At 33.1% G+C, this 13548-nt stretch overlaps 1 protein-coding gene and 1 long non-coding RNA gene across 2 annotated transcripts; one reads left to right on the plus strand and one right to left on the minus strand.

Annotated features, from left to right (window-relative positions):
- Nucleotides 1-6184: 6184 nt before the first annotated feature.
- On the minus strand, nucleotides 6185-7333 carry LOC132695480 (uncharacterized). Its single transcript, XM_060663664.1, has 2 exons — nucleotides 7195-7333; nucleotides 6185-6537 (listed from the first exon to the last, which is right to left on the minus strand). Exons 1-2 carry the CDS (start codon nucleotides 7238-7240, stop codon nucleotides 6185-6187), a joined length of 399 nt encoding a protein of 132 aa, XP_060519647.1. The 5' UTR covers nucleotides 7241-7333.
- A 467-nt stretch (nucleotides 7334-7800) lies between these two features.
- On the plus strand, nucleotides 7801-12970 carry LOC132702792 (uncharacterized). Its single transcript, XR_009619346.1, has 3 exons — nucleotides 7801-7916; nucleotides 7973-8301; nucleotides 12132-12970. It is a non-coding gene; the product is annotated as an uncharacterized LOC132702792 (long non-coding RNA).
- Nucleotides 12971-13548: the final 578 nt, after the last annotated feature.

Genomic DNA, 13548 nt, shown 5'->3' on the forward strand with positions numbered 1-13548 from the left:
ATGAAATATGTTTCATAAACGCCACTTTAGCTCGCAGTATACTCCAAAAATAAGTATGACATGGTAAGTTCTTAAGCTACGTCAAAAATCTTAGGATCTAAATTCCGCTGTTATTAACATTACATTATAATATTTCCATAAAGCTCTAATTTGTCACGAATCACCATGTATATTATCGAAAAAGAAAATACCTAGCTGAGGTGATAGCGTTCGTTTAAATATATCATACTTGCACTTCCCGGCCCGGTTGTTCACGGCAGGAAATACCACTTGTTCTAATAATTAGCCTATAATTAATAAAGCCTCAGCTAATTATCATACCGAACGCAGAGAACTCACGTCACACGTATTAAGGACTGAGCTTACATTGTCGATAACTGGTCACCGTAATAAAAGTAGTCACATAAAACAGATAGAGATTGTCGCGTTCGTTTATAATTGGTTGAGAAATGATCGGGAATTTTGAGGTTCGATTACGAGCCGATCGTTGATGGGTTTAAACCAATGGAAGTGGTGGGACATTTTAACGTCAGACTCGAAGAAATGTTTGGTCATCGGCCAGAATTTCTACAGCTTTTTTAATGGCCACAGTCATTGGTTAAAAGATCGCTACTATTTAGTATATCATGTTACGGAAAGTTATTCCGCTGAAATGGAACTTGACATTAAAAAAAGCTATGTACACACTACTATTTGCTAGGCACATATTACCAATCATTTATATCAAGCGATTATTTATGTTCCCGCACTCTATGTTTCACTTTATTGACGGACTACTCGCGATGGGTGTCGAATGTTCCAGTCGGCCTCTAGAATAGCGGGTACTGTATATTGGCAATTTTTCCCTCTTTTTTGAAGAATACAGAGTGTTAATGACTGTCATACTACAAGTTAGGAATAAATTTACTTGTGCTTGTACTAGATGCGAAGCTTATAATTTATTTTTCTTATTTTCGAAACTTTTTCGCCCATTTATTCTTTTATATATTTATTTAAATTATATTTATTTATATAGTATAGTAGTAAATGGTTAGAAGCAAGCTTCTGGTTAATTCGAAAATTTTTGAATTTGATAAAGTTAAGATGCATTATATCGCCTGTTGTTTAATATGTATTCTAAAAAAAAATCTTGGAGGCCATTACGAAGATAAATGAAGGAGTCTAGTAGATGACCATAAATAACAAGGTACACAGTTGACACATTAGTAATTGCTGAGAGCGTAGTGGCTGCATTACATTTGACTTTTTGAAAACTTCATAGTTTTGTATGAAAATGTGGCATTATATTTTACGCTTAAACTCTTTTTCAAAAAATCAGCATTCAATTCGTCAATTTCCCTGGCATCGAACGTTAAACAATTTTCATCGCTATGTTTATTTTATTTATTTATTTTTTCTTATTATCATAACACATTATTATTTCAGTCAAATAATTTCGATAAAATCTCCTCTGACATTTCCCGAGTTTAATAAAGCGACAATAGATATCGGCCATTTCAAGTGGAAAAATCGCTTATTAACAATTGATCGAGATTATCCCTGGGGGTCTGTAATTAAATTAAAATCTTAAATAACCTTTATTCGTGCGGTAGGTGTTTTTCATTAAAATTATCCGTCTCATTTAGCTAAATAACACGATCGGTAATCAAGATGCTGACGAACCGATTTCGCAATTGGGGCGCCAGTTTTATCTTTGTATTCCACAAACGGCTAATTATACCACGTTCAAAAGTATCTACCATTCCCCCAGAACAATTCGTTCAACACGGTTTAGTTTATTTATATAGCTATTACATAATAGAAAGTCTGCAAATACGGTAAAGCTGTTACCCCTCAGGCGGCTATGACATTTTCGTGCACATTAATTTCACACACTATCCTGCTGTTTGCTCCATTTCTTTTATAAAAACTTGTTTATTTATTCATTTATTAAAAGTTAGCTAGTTACAACAAATATTTTACATTAAAATTGCAGCAACAACTTACATTAATAACACTATATTAAATATATAACATAAAGTCGATTCAAATATAGGTTTTTCATCGATTTCTTGAAAACATGTACATTATTTTTTTAGTTTCTCTGGTAATACATTAAATAGCCTAATTCCGCCAATAAAGAGCCGTTTTGTGCTCCAAATATTATATTTGTGGGTCTGTGGTCCCCGAATAAAAAGTACTCTAGTTAGCAGGAAGAAATAAAATCAACATAGGTTTGTCATTATGGAAATGGTTGGTGCAACATTCATCCGATCGTTAGAAGTCATCAAAAGTGCTGAATTGAAAATTAGTCATAATTATAGTATTTTGAATTAAAAACCGAGACCACTGGCTTGAGTATCATTTTACCTAATTTTTCGCATATGTAGTTTACGTGGTGCAAAAAGTGCAATTAATATTCAGACTTACACGTAAAGGTCAAAAGGATATTATATTTAATGTTTGTGCCCAAAAACCATTACCCATTACCTTGGCTTTACTAGTATTTAATTTTAATTTGCTCAAATATAACCAGTCATGCCGTATATTAATTCCTGAATTTGAATTAGCTGTAACAACCTCACCCACAAAAATGTCACTTATCCTATTAACATAACACTCCCCGCGTACCCTCAAGTCATTATCAATTACCGCAGAAATATTTTCCAAATTGTCACGCAAAGGGACTTGCCTTAATTGTCACACGCTTAACTCTATTTCCTCTGAAAACTGAAAGTTCAGATTGTCAGGAAATTATATATTTTCACGTGACAATTGTTTCGACAACACCGTGTCTTTATCAAATGTAATATTTACAAACTACTTGCTACTATATATACAAAAAATGACAATAAAACCTTAATTAATGTTGTTGTGAGAATTTAAGTTTAATAATGGAGGGGTATTTAAATCTAATTGATCGTTAGATTAGCGTTCTGTATTAGTTTTCGGATAAATAGAGTTTACTGTTGTCTGGATTTGTTTTTTATTTATAATTTTATCGATAGTGGATAGTTCTTTGTTGTAATTTTCTGTTGAGAGTGGCGTATTAAGAATTCTGTGAATAAAAGAGTATATAAGGGTGATTTGAGCTGTTATGTATGACTGTGTCCGTGGGTGAAGGTTTATGGTAAATGGAAAAATCTAATTTGTTTTGCGTTTTCGTAATAGTTAAGTATAAAAAAATTATAAAGTTATCCTGTTCAGTCTCGATAGTGAATTTTATACGATTATATAATGAGTTAATGTAATTTAAAAAAGATTTCAATTGTCTGTCTGTTCCATCAACTTTTACTTAGAGAACTTCTACTTAAAGGATGTTCTAGTATGATATTTTCCGAATATCCATAAAAATCTCGGCTAACAAAGGACTAAATGGGTGTCCCATAATCAAACCTTCCTTAGAGATGTAAATATATCCATTAAATTCAAAATAATTTTGAACTAAAGACACTATTAAGCAATCTAATAAATCTTGTTTCACCAATGGGTTAACCTGTTACCGAGTGAGGGTGAAATCTACTAAATCTATCACATCCATAGGTGGAATACTGGAAAATAAGTTTCATACATCAAAAGACAATAGTGTTGCGTTAGAAGGGATTTTGCTATCTTCAATTTTGTTGATTAATCCAAAAGAATTTTTTATTGCAAATTTTGGTTTAAAATCTGTGTGGACCTTTAAAATATTTACTAGTTTTGTTGAGAGTTTAACTGCTGGAGCTGTTACATAAAACACGACTGGTCTAATGGGCATATCTTGTTTAAGTAAATTAACTATTAACTAAAAAATATAATTTCGGATAGTGAATTTTATACGATTATGTAATAAGTTAATGTAATTTAAAAAAGAATTCAATTGTCTGTCCGTTCCAACAAAGCAAGCAAAGACATCATCCACATATCTATACCACCATAGAAAACTTTTACTTAAACGATGTTCTAGCATGATATTTTCCAAATTATCCATAAAAATCTTGGCTAACAAAGGACTAAGTGGGTTTCCCATAATCAAACCTTCCTTAGAGATGTAAATCTGTCCATTAAATTCAAAATAATTTTGGTTTAAAGATACTATTAAGCAATCTAATAAATCTTGTTTCACGAATGGGTTAATCTGTTTCGGAGTGATGGTGAAATTTACTAAATCGATCACATCCACAGGTGGAATACTGGGAAAAAAGTTTTGTACATCAAAGGACAATAGTGTTGCGTTAGAAAGGATTTTGTTATCCTTAATTTTGTTGATTAATTCAAAAGAATTTTTTATTGCAAATTTTGGTTTAAAATCTGTGTGGAACTTTAAAATATTTACTGATTTGATGAATTCTTTTTTAAATTACATTAACTTATTACATAATCGTATAAAATTCACTATCCGAAATTATATTTTTTAGTTAATAGTTAATTTACTTAAACAAGATATGCCCATTAGACCAGTCGTGTTTTATGTAACAGCTCCAGCAGTTAAACTCTCAACAAAATTAGTAAATATTTTAAAGGTCCACACAGATTTTAAACCAAAATTTGAAATAAAAAATTCTTTTGGATTAATCAACAAAATTGAAGATATCAAAATCCCTTCTAACGCAACACTATTGTCTTTCGATGTATGAAACTTATTTCCCAGTATTCCACCTATGGATGTGATAGATTTAGTAGATTTCACCCTCACTCGGTAACAGATTAACAGAAACAAGATTTATTAGATTGCTTAATAGTGTCTTTAGTTTAAAATTATTTTGAATTTAATGGATATATTTACATCTCTAAGGAAGGTTTGATTATGGGACACCCATTTAGTCCTTTGTTAGCCGAGATTTTTATGGATATTCGGAAAATATCATACTAGAACATCCTTTAAGTAGAAGTTCTCTAAGTAAAAGTTGTTGGAACAGACAGACAATTGAAATCTTTTTTAAATTACATTAACTCATTATATAATCGTATAAAATTCACTATCGAGACTGAACAGGATATCGTTATTATTTTTTTAGACTTAACTATTACGAAAACGCAAAACAAATTAGATTTTTCCATTTACCATAAACCTTCACCCACGGACACAGTCATACATAACAGCTCAAATCACCCTTATATACACAAAATGGCTGCATTTCACTCTTTTATTCACAGAATTCTTAATACGCCACTCTCAACAGAAAATTACAACAAAGAACTGTCCACTATCGATAAAATTATAAATAAAAAACAAATCCAGACAACAGTAAACTCTATTTATCCGAAAACTAATACAGAACGCGAACAATTTAAAACGATTACATACATAGGAGAACCCAGTGAAAAAGTTTCCAAACATTTGTCAAAATGTGGGTTAAAAATAGTTTTCAGAACTAAAAACACCAGAGGTAAATTTTTAAAAAGCAGTAAAACGAAATGTCTAAAATCTCAAAAATCAGGTTGAAATGTGGATGTTGTCCTAAAATTTATATTGGACAAACAGGTAGATCCTTCAAGAAACGCATTAACGAACATAAAAGAGTTTTTAAAAACAATAGTCTAGACTGTAATTATTAAACACAGAAAAACAGATTTTTGACGACAATTTTGATATTTTACATACAGCCACAAAAAGCAGAAAATTAAATTTATCGGAAGCCATGGAGGTTAACAAAATGAAACATTCAAATGTATTACTTAAAGATCATTTATATTTAAATACCTCTCCATTATTAAAGTTAAATTCTCACAATAACCTTAATTCAAGTTTTATTGTCATTTTTCGGTATATATGGTAGCAGGTAGTTTGTATATATTACATTTGATAAAGACACAGTATTGTCGAAACAATAGTCATGTGAAAATATATAATTTCAGTAGATGTATAGTGCCGATATAAGCAACAGAAACCGTACATAACCTCAATTTCCTAACCCCCCCGCAGCGGGGGCCCCCCGCGCGTGGCGTCCTAGTGTCCCCCCTGTCTACCAGAGTGCGCTCCGCCCCCCACCCAGCTTGTGTAGCGTCCTGTTTTGCCCCGGTTCCGCCCGTCGCTGCTAGATGTCGCGCGCTTGTGTAGCGTCCTGTTTTGCCCCGGTTCCGCCCGTCGCTGCTAGATGTCGCGCGCTCCGACCGTCGTAGGCCCCCCCCCGGTAGAGGGCGGTGACGGTGCGGCGCGGTGACGCGGTGGATCGGGAGGATAATTAAATAAACTTGAATTTTAATACATTTTATTTTATTTTATTTATAAAATTGGTCTGGCGAGGAGTTTCTTCTTCTTTTTATGTCGATTCAGTCGACCATCCCATTGTTCCTGTTCCTTGCGTTGTTCTTCTTCCCGTTCCCGGAGGAAATCTAAATACGAAGTGCACTCCTCGCCGTCCCACTCCGTCGACCACCCACCCGGGTACTCCTGCTGCTCCTTTGTTTCTTTTGATCCACCGGGTTGCTCCTGCTGCTGGTGATGTTCCCTTGTCGTTTCATGTCGTACCGGGAATTCTAACCCCCGGTACTCTTTGTGTGATTTGAATATGTGACGCCCTAAGCGATGCGCCAACATAATATGCGACTTGTCATACGGACAAACCGCGATTTTTTCTAGAACAAAACAAAGTATGATATGTAGCGTTTCCTATAAAACACACATTTTTTTTTTAAACAAAACTTCCAAAAAGGGGGGTTATCAAATAATTTTAAAAATTGTTTTTTAAGTTATACGCGCATACCAAAATTCACGTTTCAATTCACTGTCATTTAAATGTAAGTGTATTATTGTCAAAAGGGCAAACTGCAATTTTTTAGTACAAAAAATAAACAAAAATATGTATATATTTCGCGTTTTCCCCATAAAACGCACATTTTTGAAACAAAACTTTCAGTAATTTTAAAAATTGTTTATTTTTTAAAAGCCAAAATTCCCTATTCACTGTCATTTAAAAGATATTAAAAACGCTCAATTTAATTCGATTATTATTGTCAAAAAGGCAAACTGCAATTTTTTAGTACAAAAAATAAAACATTTTTGAAACAAATTTAAAAATTGTTTATTTTTTAAAAGCCAAAATTCCCTTTTCCATTCACTGTCATTTAAAAGCTATTAAAAACACTCAATTTAAATCGGTTATTATGCAACGTAAAAAAGATGAGTATCATATTTTAAAACAGGTAGAAACTAACCAAAAAAGTGATAACCCAAACTGAAACCCACAAGAAAAGACGCGCACTGTATAAAGGTAATTAAAATATAAAACTTACCAGTTGTAGGGTCGTAGGGAAATGGACATCGCACTTCTCTATTCATTGCACTGAATATAGTCTATAATACACATGCAACGTATTTATACACATGCACTCCCTTCCATGGTTGAATTAAAAGTCGAAAGGTCTTCTACCCACAAGCACCAACGCCGATTTGAATAGACGCGATGTTGTCGCCAGACAACCGTGCAGGTAGGAGTCTCAGGGTCAACACGCTTTCACACGGGAACGCAACCGTTTCGGACGTTGGACGAACGTATGTTGCCGCAAAAGATCAAGGCCAACTTGCTTTCATTTTTTACAATCTCCGTATGGGATGTGGAATTTCAAAACGCGCCGAGTCTAAATGTCAAGTTGTTTTGCTTGTTGAGAATAATAATTAATTGCCCCCTTTATATTTGCTCCGTGGGATTAACGTAATGGGAAAAATTTGTTGCAACGCATGTGGAGGTGTCTTCGTTTGTTAACTTTTAGAAAGTATTCTCGCACCGTATAAATACATCTCATTTTTCTCTGTTTTGTCAGTAGTTGTTTTTGGTATTATTCGTGCAACGTGGAAGCTAACTTAGTGGTTTGGTGTTCGTACAAAAAATCAGTAAGTACCTTTTTTATTGTCTTATTTTAATTCTTTAACATTTGTTATTATTTTATAAAGTTCCTAAAGATCATCTTAGTACTCTCAACCCGTAACCGCAAATAGAATAGCAGCAATCTTAAGCGTAAGTTTTTTTTATTTTTTTAATTTTGAGATAAAATAATTAATAATAATTTATAGATGGACTTAAGTCAACTGAATCAAACCTGTCTTGCAGAAGGTGATTTTGAGCAGCCGATTGTCAAACTGCATGAATTGCCGATAGGCGTTCCGTTTAAAATTACTAGAGCCAAAATTGTTAATACAAAATTTGGCAATTCCGTGTTGCTGCAATTAGAAAATTCCGTAGTATTTCTTCCTACTCGCGTGACAGAAGCTTTCCGTCCGAGACTAGAACACTTTGCGTCGGGGCAGTACAAACTGGTCTACGAGGGATCCAAAGATATTGGAAAGCCCAACTCTTTAAAGAAATTCAAAATAATTCAAAATTAATCAACATATTATACAGGGTAAGTCTTATTTACTGTTATATATTTAATAAACCACGATGCGCGTAAAGCAGATCATTCATAGAGCGCAAATCTTAATTTTAACCTTACAAAAATTAAAAAAGCATATTTCCGACAAGTTCACTCTTAGAGATAGTGATGTGTGGCTTAGGAGACTAAGTAAAAATATTGAATCTTGCAACCAAATCGTTTCTAACGAAAAGGATTTATCTATTGGGTTAAAAAGAAAATTACAAACTACAATTCAACATCTGAAAGCTATTAGAAAAATTATTCTTAATTATCAACATAAGCATTTTGGATTGGGATTACAAAGTAGTAGCCGCGAGACAAACACAAATGAAATGGTTGTATGGGAATCGGTAGCGTCGTGTTTCCAGGGAAGAGTTCAGACCGGTGTCATAATTAATTTACTTCATAAAGATTTAATTCAATTTTTAAACGATTCTCGTCCAATATTTCAACAAAAAATTAGTCAAATTTTAAAGAAATTTTTATTGCTGAAAGTAAATACCACATTTTGCGGTGAATTTATTAAGGCAAAAAATGATGTCCAAGGCGAAGTTGATGTTAAATATCTGAGTACCGGAAATGCTGTAGTTGATTTAGGAACAGAATTGAATGATTGGTTTGTTGAAAATGTGCAAGATAAAATTTTAAATCAAATGTCAGAGTTTCAGGAACGTGATTCCGGGTGGGCTTTAAATAATATTATTTATTTAGAGATTAACATTAATAAATTTGAAATGGGTAACGGGTCATCCTTCGTTGAGTTGCCTAAAGAAATTGCGAATAAAAGGGCTTGTATTAACATTAGAAATGACGATCAAGCGTGTTTTTATTGGTCAGTTGTATGCGGACTCTTTCCAGCACGTTTTCGTCAGTATTTACCCTCTTCATATCCATACTACAAAAGTGTTTTGAAAACTGAAAATTTACAAACACCTATGGAAATGAATAAAATAAGCAAATTTGAAAAAGACAATGATATTTCCATCAATGTTTATATCTTAGAGCTTAATAAAAATGAAAAAACTAGTTTTTATTCCGTGTTACCTGCACGATTAACAAAAGAAAAACGCGAAAAACATTCAAATTTGTTGTTAATACAAAATAAATATTATCCAAAAGTTAATGATTTTGATCCTGATCCGCAAGATAATGATTATGAAGAAATAAAATATCACTATTGTTACATTAAAAATTTGTCTCGATTAGTTTCCTCACAGCTCAGTAAATATAATCACAAGAAATACATTTGCGATAGGTGTTTGAATTATTTCAATAACGAAACTCGTCTACATGACCACGAAACAATATGTTCCAGTTTCAATGAGTATAAAGTGTCTTTTCCCAAATATGATTACGTTGAATTTCGAAACCATATATATAAACAAAGGACTCCGTTTGTAATTTACGCCGATTTTGAGAGTCAATTGAGAAAAGTAAATTTGAAAATTTCAGATAAAACCTCGAAATACCAAAAGCACGAAGCTTACAGTGCTGCATATTACTTTAAATGTTCTTATGATGATTCAATATCATTTTTCAAAAGTTATCGTGGTCTAGATTGTATTGATTGGTTCGTGGAGGAAATATCTAATTTATCAAAATTTGTTCGTTCAAAATTTAAGGATATTATACCAATGGATAGTGAAATTAGTCTAGATCAAAGGTCGAGTCATTGTCATATTTGTGAAAAACCTTTTTTAAAAGAAGATGTTATTGTTCGTGACCATGATCATTTTACTGGTAAATTTAGAGGTTTTGCCCATCAGGCTTGTAATTTAAATTTTAAAAAAATATTTGTAGTGCCCGTAGTATTCCAGAACCTTTCTGGATACGATAGCCACTTCCTGCTTCCGGTTTTAGCAAAAAAAAGCTATGTATCCATAGTTCCGGTTAATAAGGAAAAATACATCTCTTTTACATATTTCGAACCTGATTATAACATAAAATTTAGATTTATAGATTCGTTTAGATTTTTGGGAGCATCTCTGGATAATTTAGTTTCCAGTATGGATAAAAATGAACTATATATTTTAAGAAAAGAATTTTCCGATCTCGACGAATCAAAATTAAATTTACTGTCGCAAAAAGGTATTTTTTGTTACGATTACATCGACCATATAGACAAATTAAATGAAACAACTTTACCCCCGATTGAAGAATTCTATAATAAATTAAGTGAAAGCAATATTAGTGAAGAAAAATATTCCCACGCACAAAGTGTTTGGCAGTCGTTTGAAATAAAAAATTTAGGCGAGTATTCAGATTTGTATTTAAAAACCGACGTTATTCTTCTGGCAGATATATTCGAAAATTTTCGAAAAACTTGTATGGCAACACACGTTTTGGATCCGGCGTGGTATTTCAGTATGCCCGGGTATACATGGGATTGCATGCTTAGATTCACAAAATGTCGTTTAGAACTTTTGCGCGACATTGACCAAATTATGTTTATCGAGCGGGCTATACGAGGTGGAATTTCGGTGTGTGTTGGTAGATATGCGGAGGCCAACAATAAATATATGCCCAACTACGATTCATCCAGGGATGATTCCTATATCATGTACTTTGACGTCAATAACCTCTATGGCAAGGCCATGTGCGAGCCTCTTCCTTACGGAGGATTCGACTGGATGTCTCATCAAGAGATTGATTCATTTAATGTCATGAACATTCCAGATGAATCTTCCCAAGGATATATCCTAGAGGTAGACCTGGAATACCCGCAGAAATTACATGACACACATAGAGATTTTCCATTTTGTGCCGAACATCGAGTGCCCCCCAATTCAAAGTTACCAAAACTAATGACTACTTTGTATAATAAAGAAAAATACGTCATACACTATCGCAATTTAAAACAGGCTCTCAAAAACGGTCTCGTACTAAAGAAAATTCACAAAATATTAAAATTTAACCAATCTCGTTGGTTGAAATGTTATATCGATCATAATAATAAATTAAGAACCCAAGCAAAGACAAAATTTGGTATAAATTTATACAAATTGTTTAATAATGCCGCTTACGGTAAAACAATGGAAAACATTCGCAAGCATCGTATTGTTAAATTTGTTAAAGCGTGGGATGGTCGCTACGGTGCGAAAAATTTAATTTCTAGTCCTAGATTTCACAGTAGAACCATACTTGATAACAATTTGTTGCTTATAGAATTAAAAAAATCGGAACTTTGCTTTAATAAGCCACTTTATATTGGAATGTCCATATTGGATTTGTCGAAAACGACCATGTACGAGTTTCATTATAATTACATGCTTCCAAATTTGGGTCCCGAAAAATGTAAAATTCAATACATGGATACGGACAGTTTCATTTATAATATCAAATGTTATGACGCATATGAAAGCGTTATTAAGGCCGATTTAACAAAATTTGACACGTCTGATTATCCTAATGACAATCCCTATAATATACCGCAAATCAACAAAAAGGTTTTGGGGTTGATGAAGGATGAGACTAATGGCACCATCATTAGTCATTATGCTGGGTTAAGGTCGAAAATGTATACTTTCAAAATTTTAACGGGTTCGGTAGTTAAAAAGTCAAAGGGTATTCAGTACAATATTGTAAAAAATAAAATTTCATTTGATGACTACGTAGAATGCTTAACAAATTTTAGGGAAAAGTACGCCACTCAACGAACCATTCGTTCATACACTCACAATGTATTTAGCATCGAACAAACAAAAGTTGCCTTGAGTCCTTTAGACGATAAACGTTATCTTTTGCCGAATTCATATGAAACGCTTCCGTGGGGACATTATAAAGTGCCGTAATTATTTTTTAATATATTTTTGTTACAGATTATGGTCAAACAACTTACATTAGAAAGCCTTTGTATTATAACAATTTGCGAAAATATTAGGTGTAGTGCTGATTTTTTGCTTGAGTCACCTTTGCCTTGGAAACTAACGATACTAATATTTAAATATTATTCGAAATATAGATGGAGGTACCTTAAACAACTAGCGCTCCAGTCTGATGGCAATTCTTTATTAAATTTAGAATTCATTCTGTTGAATAAGAGATTTGGATCGTCTTACAGAAATAGCATTTTGGCAACTCCAACCATTGATTTTGACGGAGAATCCGCTTACTGTTTATGGGTCAGTTATTACAGGATAAAATATTCGGAAATTTTAGTTTGTAAATCTTGTCACTTTATATTTCAAGTAGTTAAAAAATTTAAAAAGAAAAATTTTAGACTTTTATTGGATCACTATCATTTACAGCTGGATATAAATAATTTGAATGATGTATATCACGATAAACAATTTTGGTGTCAAAGCTGCTTTGAAGAAGTTTTGTTCACTGTAGAAACTGAAGATGAATGTAATTTAATGCTTCACGATGAGAGAAAATATGGAAAAAAGTTACGCTTTTCTGATAGCACATTGAACTATTAATACTGTGGTTTTATTATAACATATGTAACTGTAGATAAGGCTTTTATGTATTGATTGTATGCCATTGTATTGCAACAAGAATAAACATGTATATATTTAGACGCTATTTTCTTTTTTACCACCACCACAACACCGCATAATAATTACACAGAAGTTTGTAATTGTATAATTTATTTATTATATACATTATTACTATTTTACAATTTCGTTAAATGCTAAATTATTAAATTGTTCTAGTTTTCTTTTGCACTCTTGAGCTTGCATCCGCGCCACTTGCAAGTCTGTATTAAAAAGCGCAATTTGTGTTTCAATTTCGTTGATATTGCACTCTAATCCCGACAACTGAGACGCCAAGTTTCTTTTTAAATTGAATGCCTCACAAATGACACTTTTTTCTCTACCGTCCGTGAACACTTCGAGCCAATCAGCGGATGACGTTGGAGCTGCAAACGCTTCACTTGTGGTAGTTTTCTTCTTCTTCTTGCGGGATACGACCGACGCACTTTGTTTTCGTTTGGTCGCAGATTTTTTGGTTTGTTGCTCTACAGGAACGAAGCTGGACGGGAGCACTTCTGATGAAGGAAATTGCAACTCGAAATTTTCCAATAAATTATACAATTCGTTGGATGTCACAATTTTCTCTTGAGCCATCATATACACGTATTTATGTCAGAACTTCTAAATCGAGACTAAATTTATTTCAAAACGTCTACGTTGTCTACCCACGAATCGTGCGACTTATCCAATCCCAACCAGCGCACGAGAACCATATTGCCTCGTCTGCGCAACACCTTTTCGACGAGATATAAGTCCG

This window comes from Cylas formicarius, unplaced genomic scaffold (genome assembly GCF_029955315.1).
Source record: "Cylas formicarius isolate icCylForm1 unplaced genomic scaffold, icCylForm1.1 PGA_scaffold_101__1_contigs__length_20991, whole genome shotgun sequence".
NCBI classification, from domain to species: Eukaryota; Metazoa; Arthropoda; class Insecta; order Coleoptera; family Brentidae; genus Cylas; species Cylas formicarius.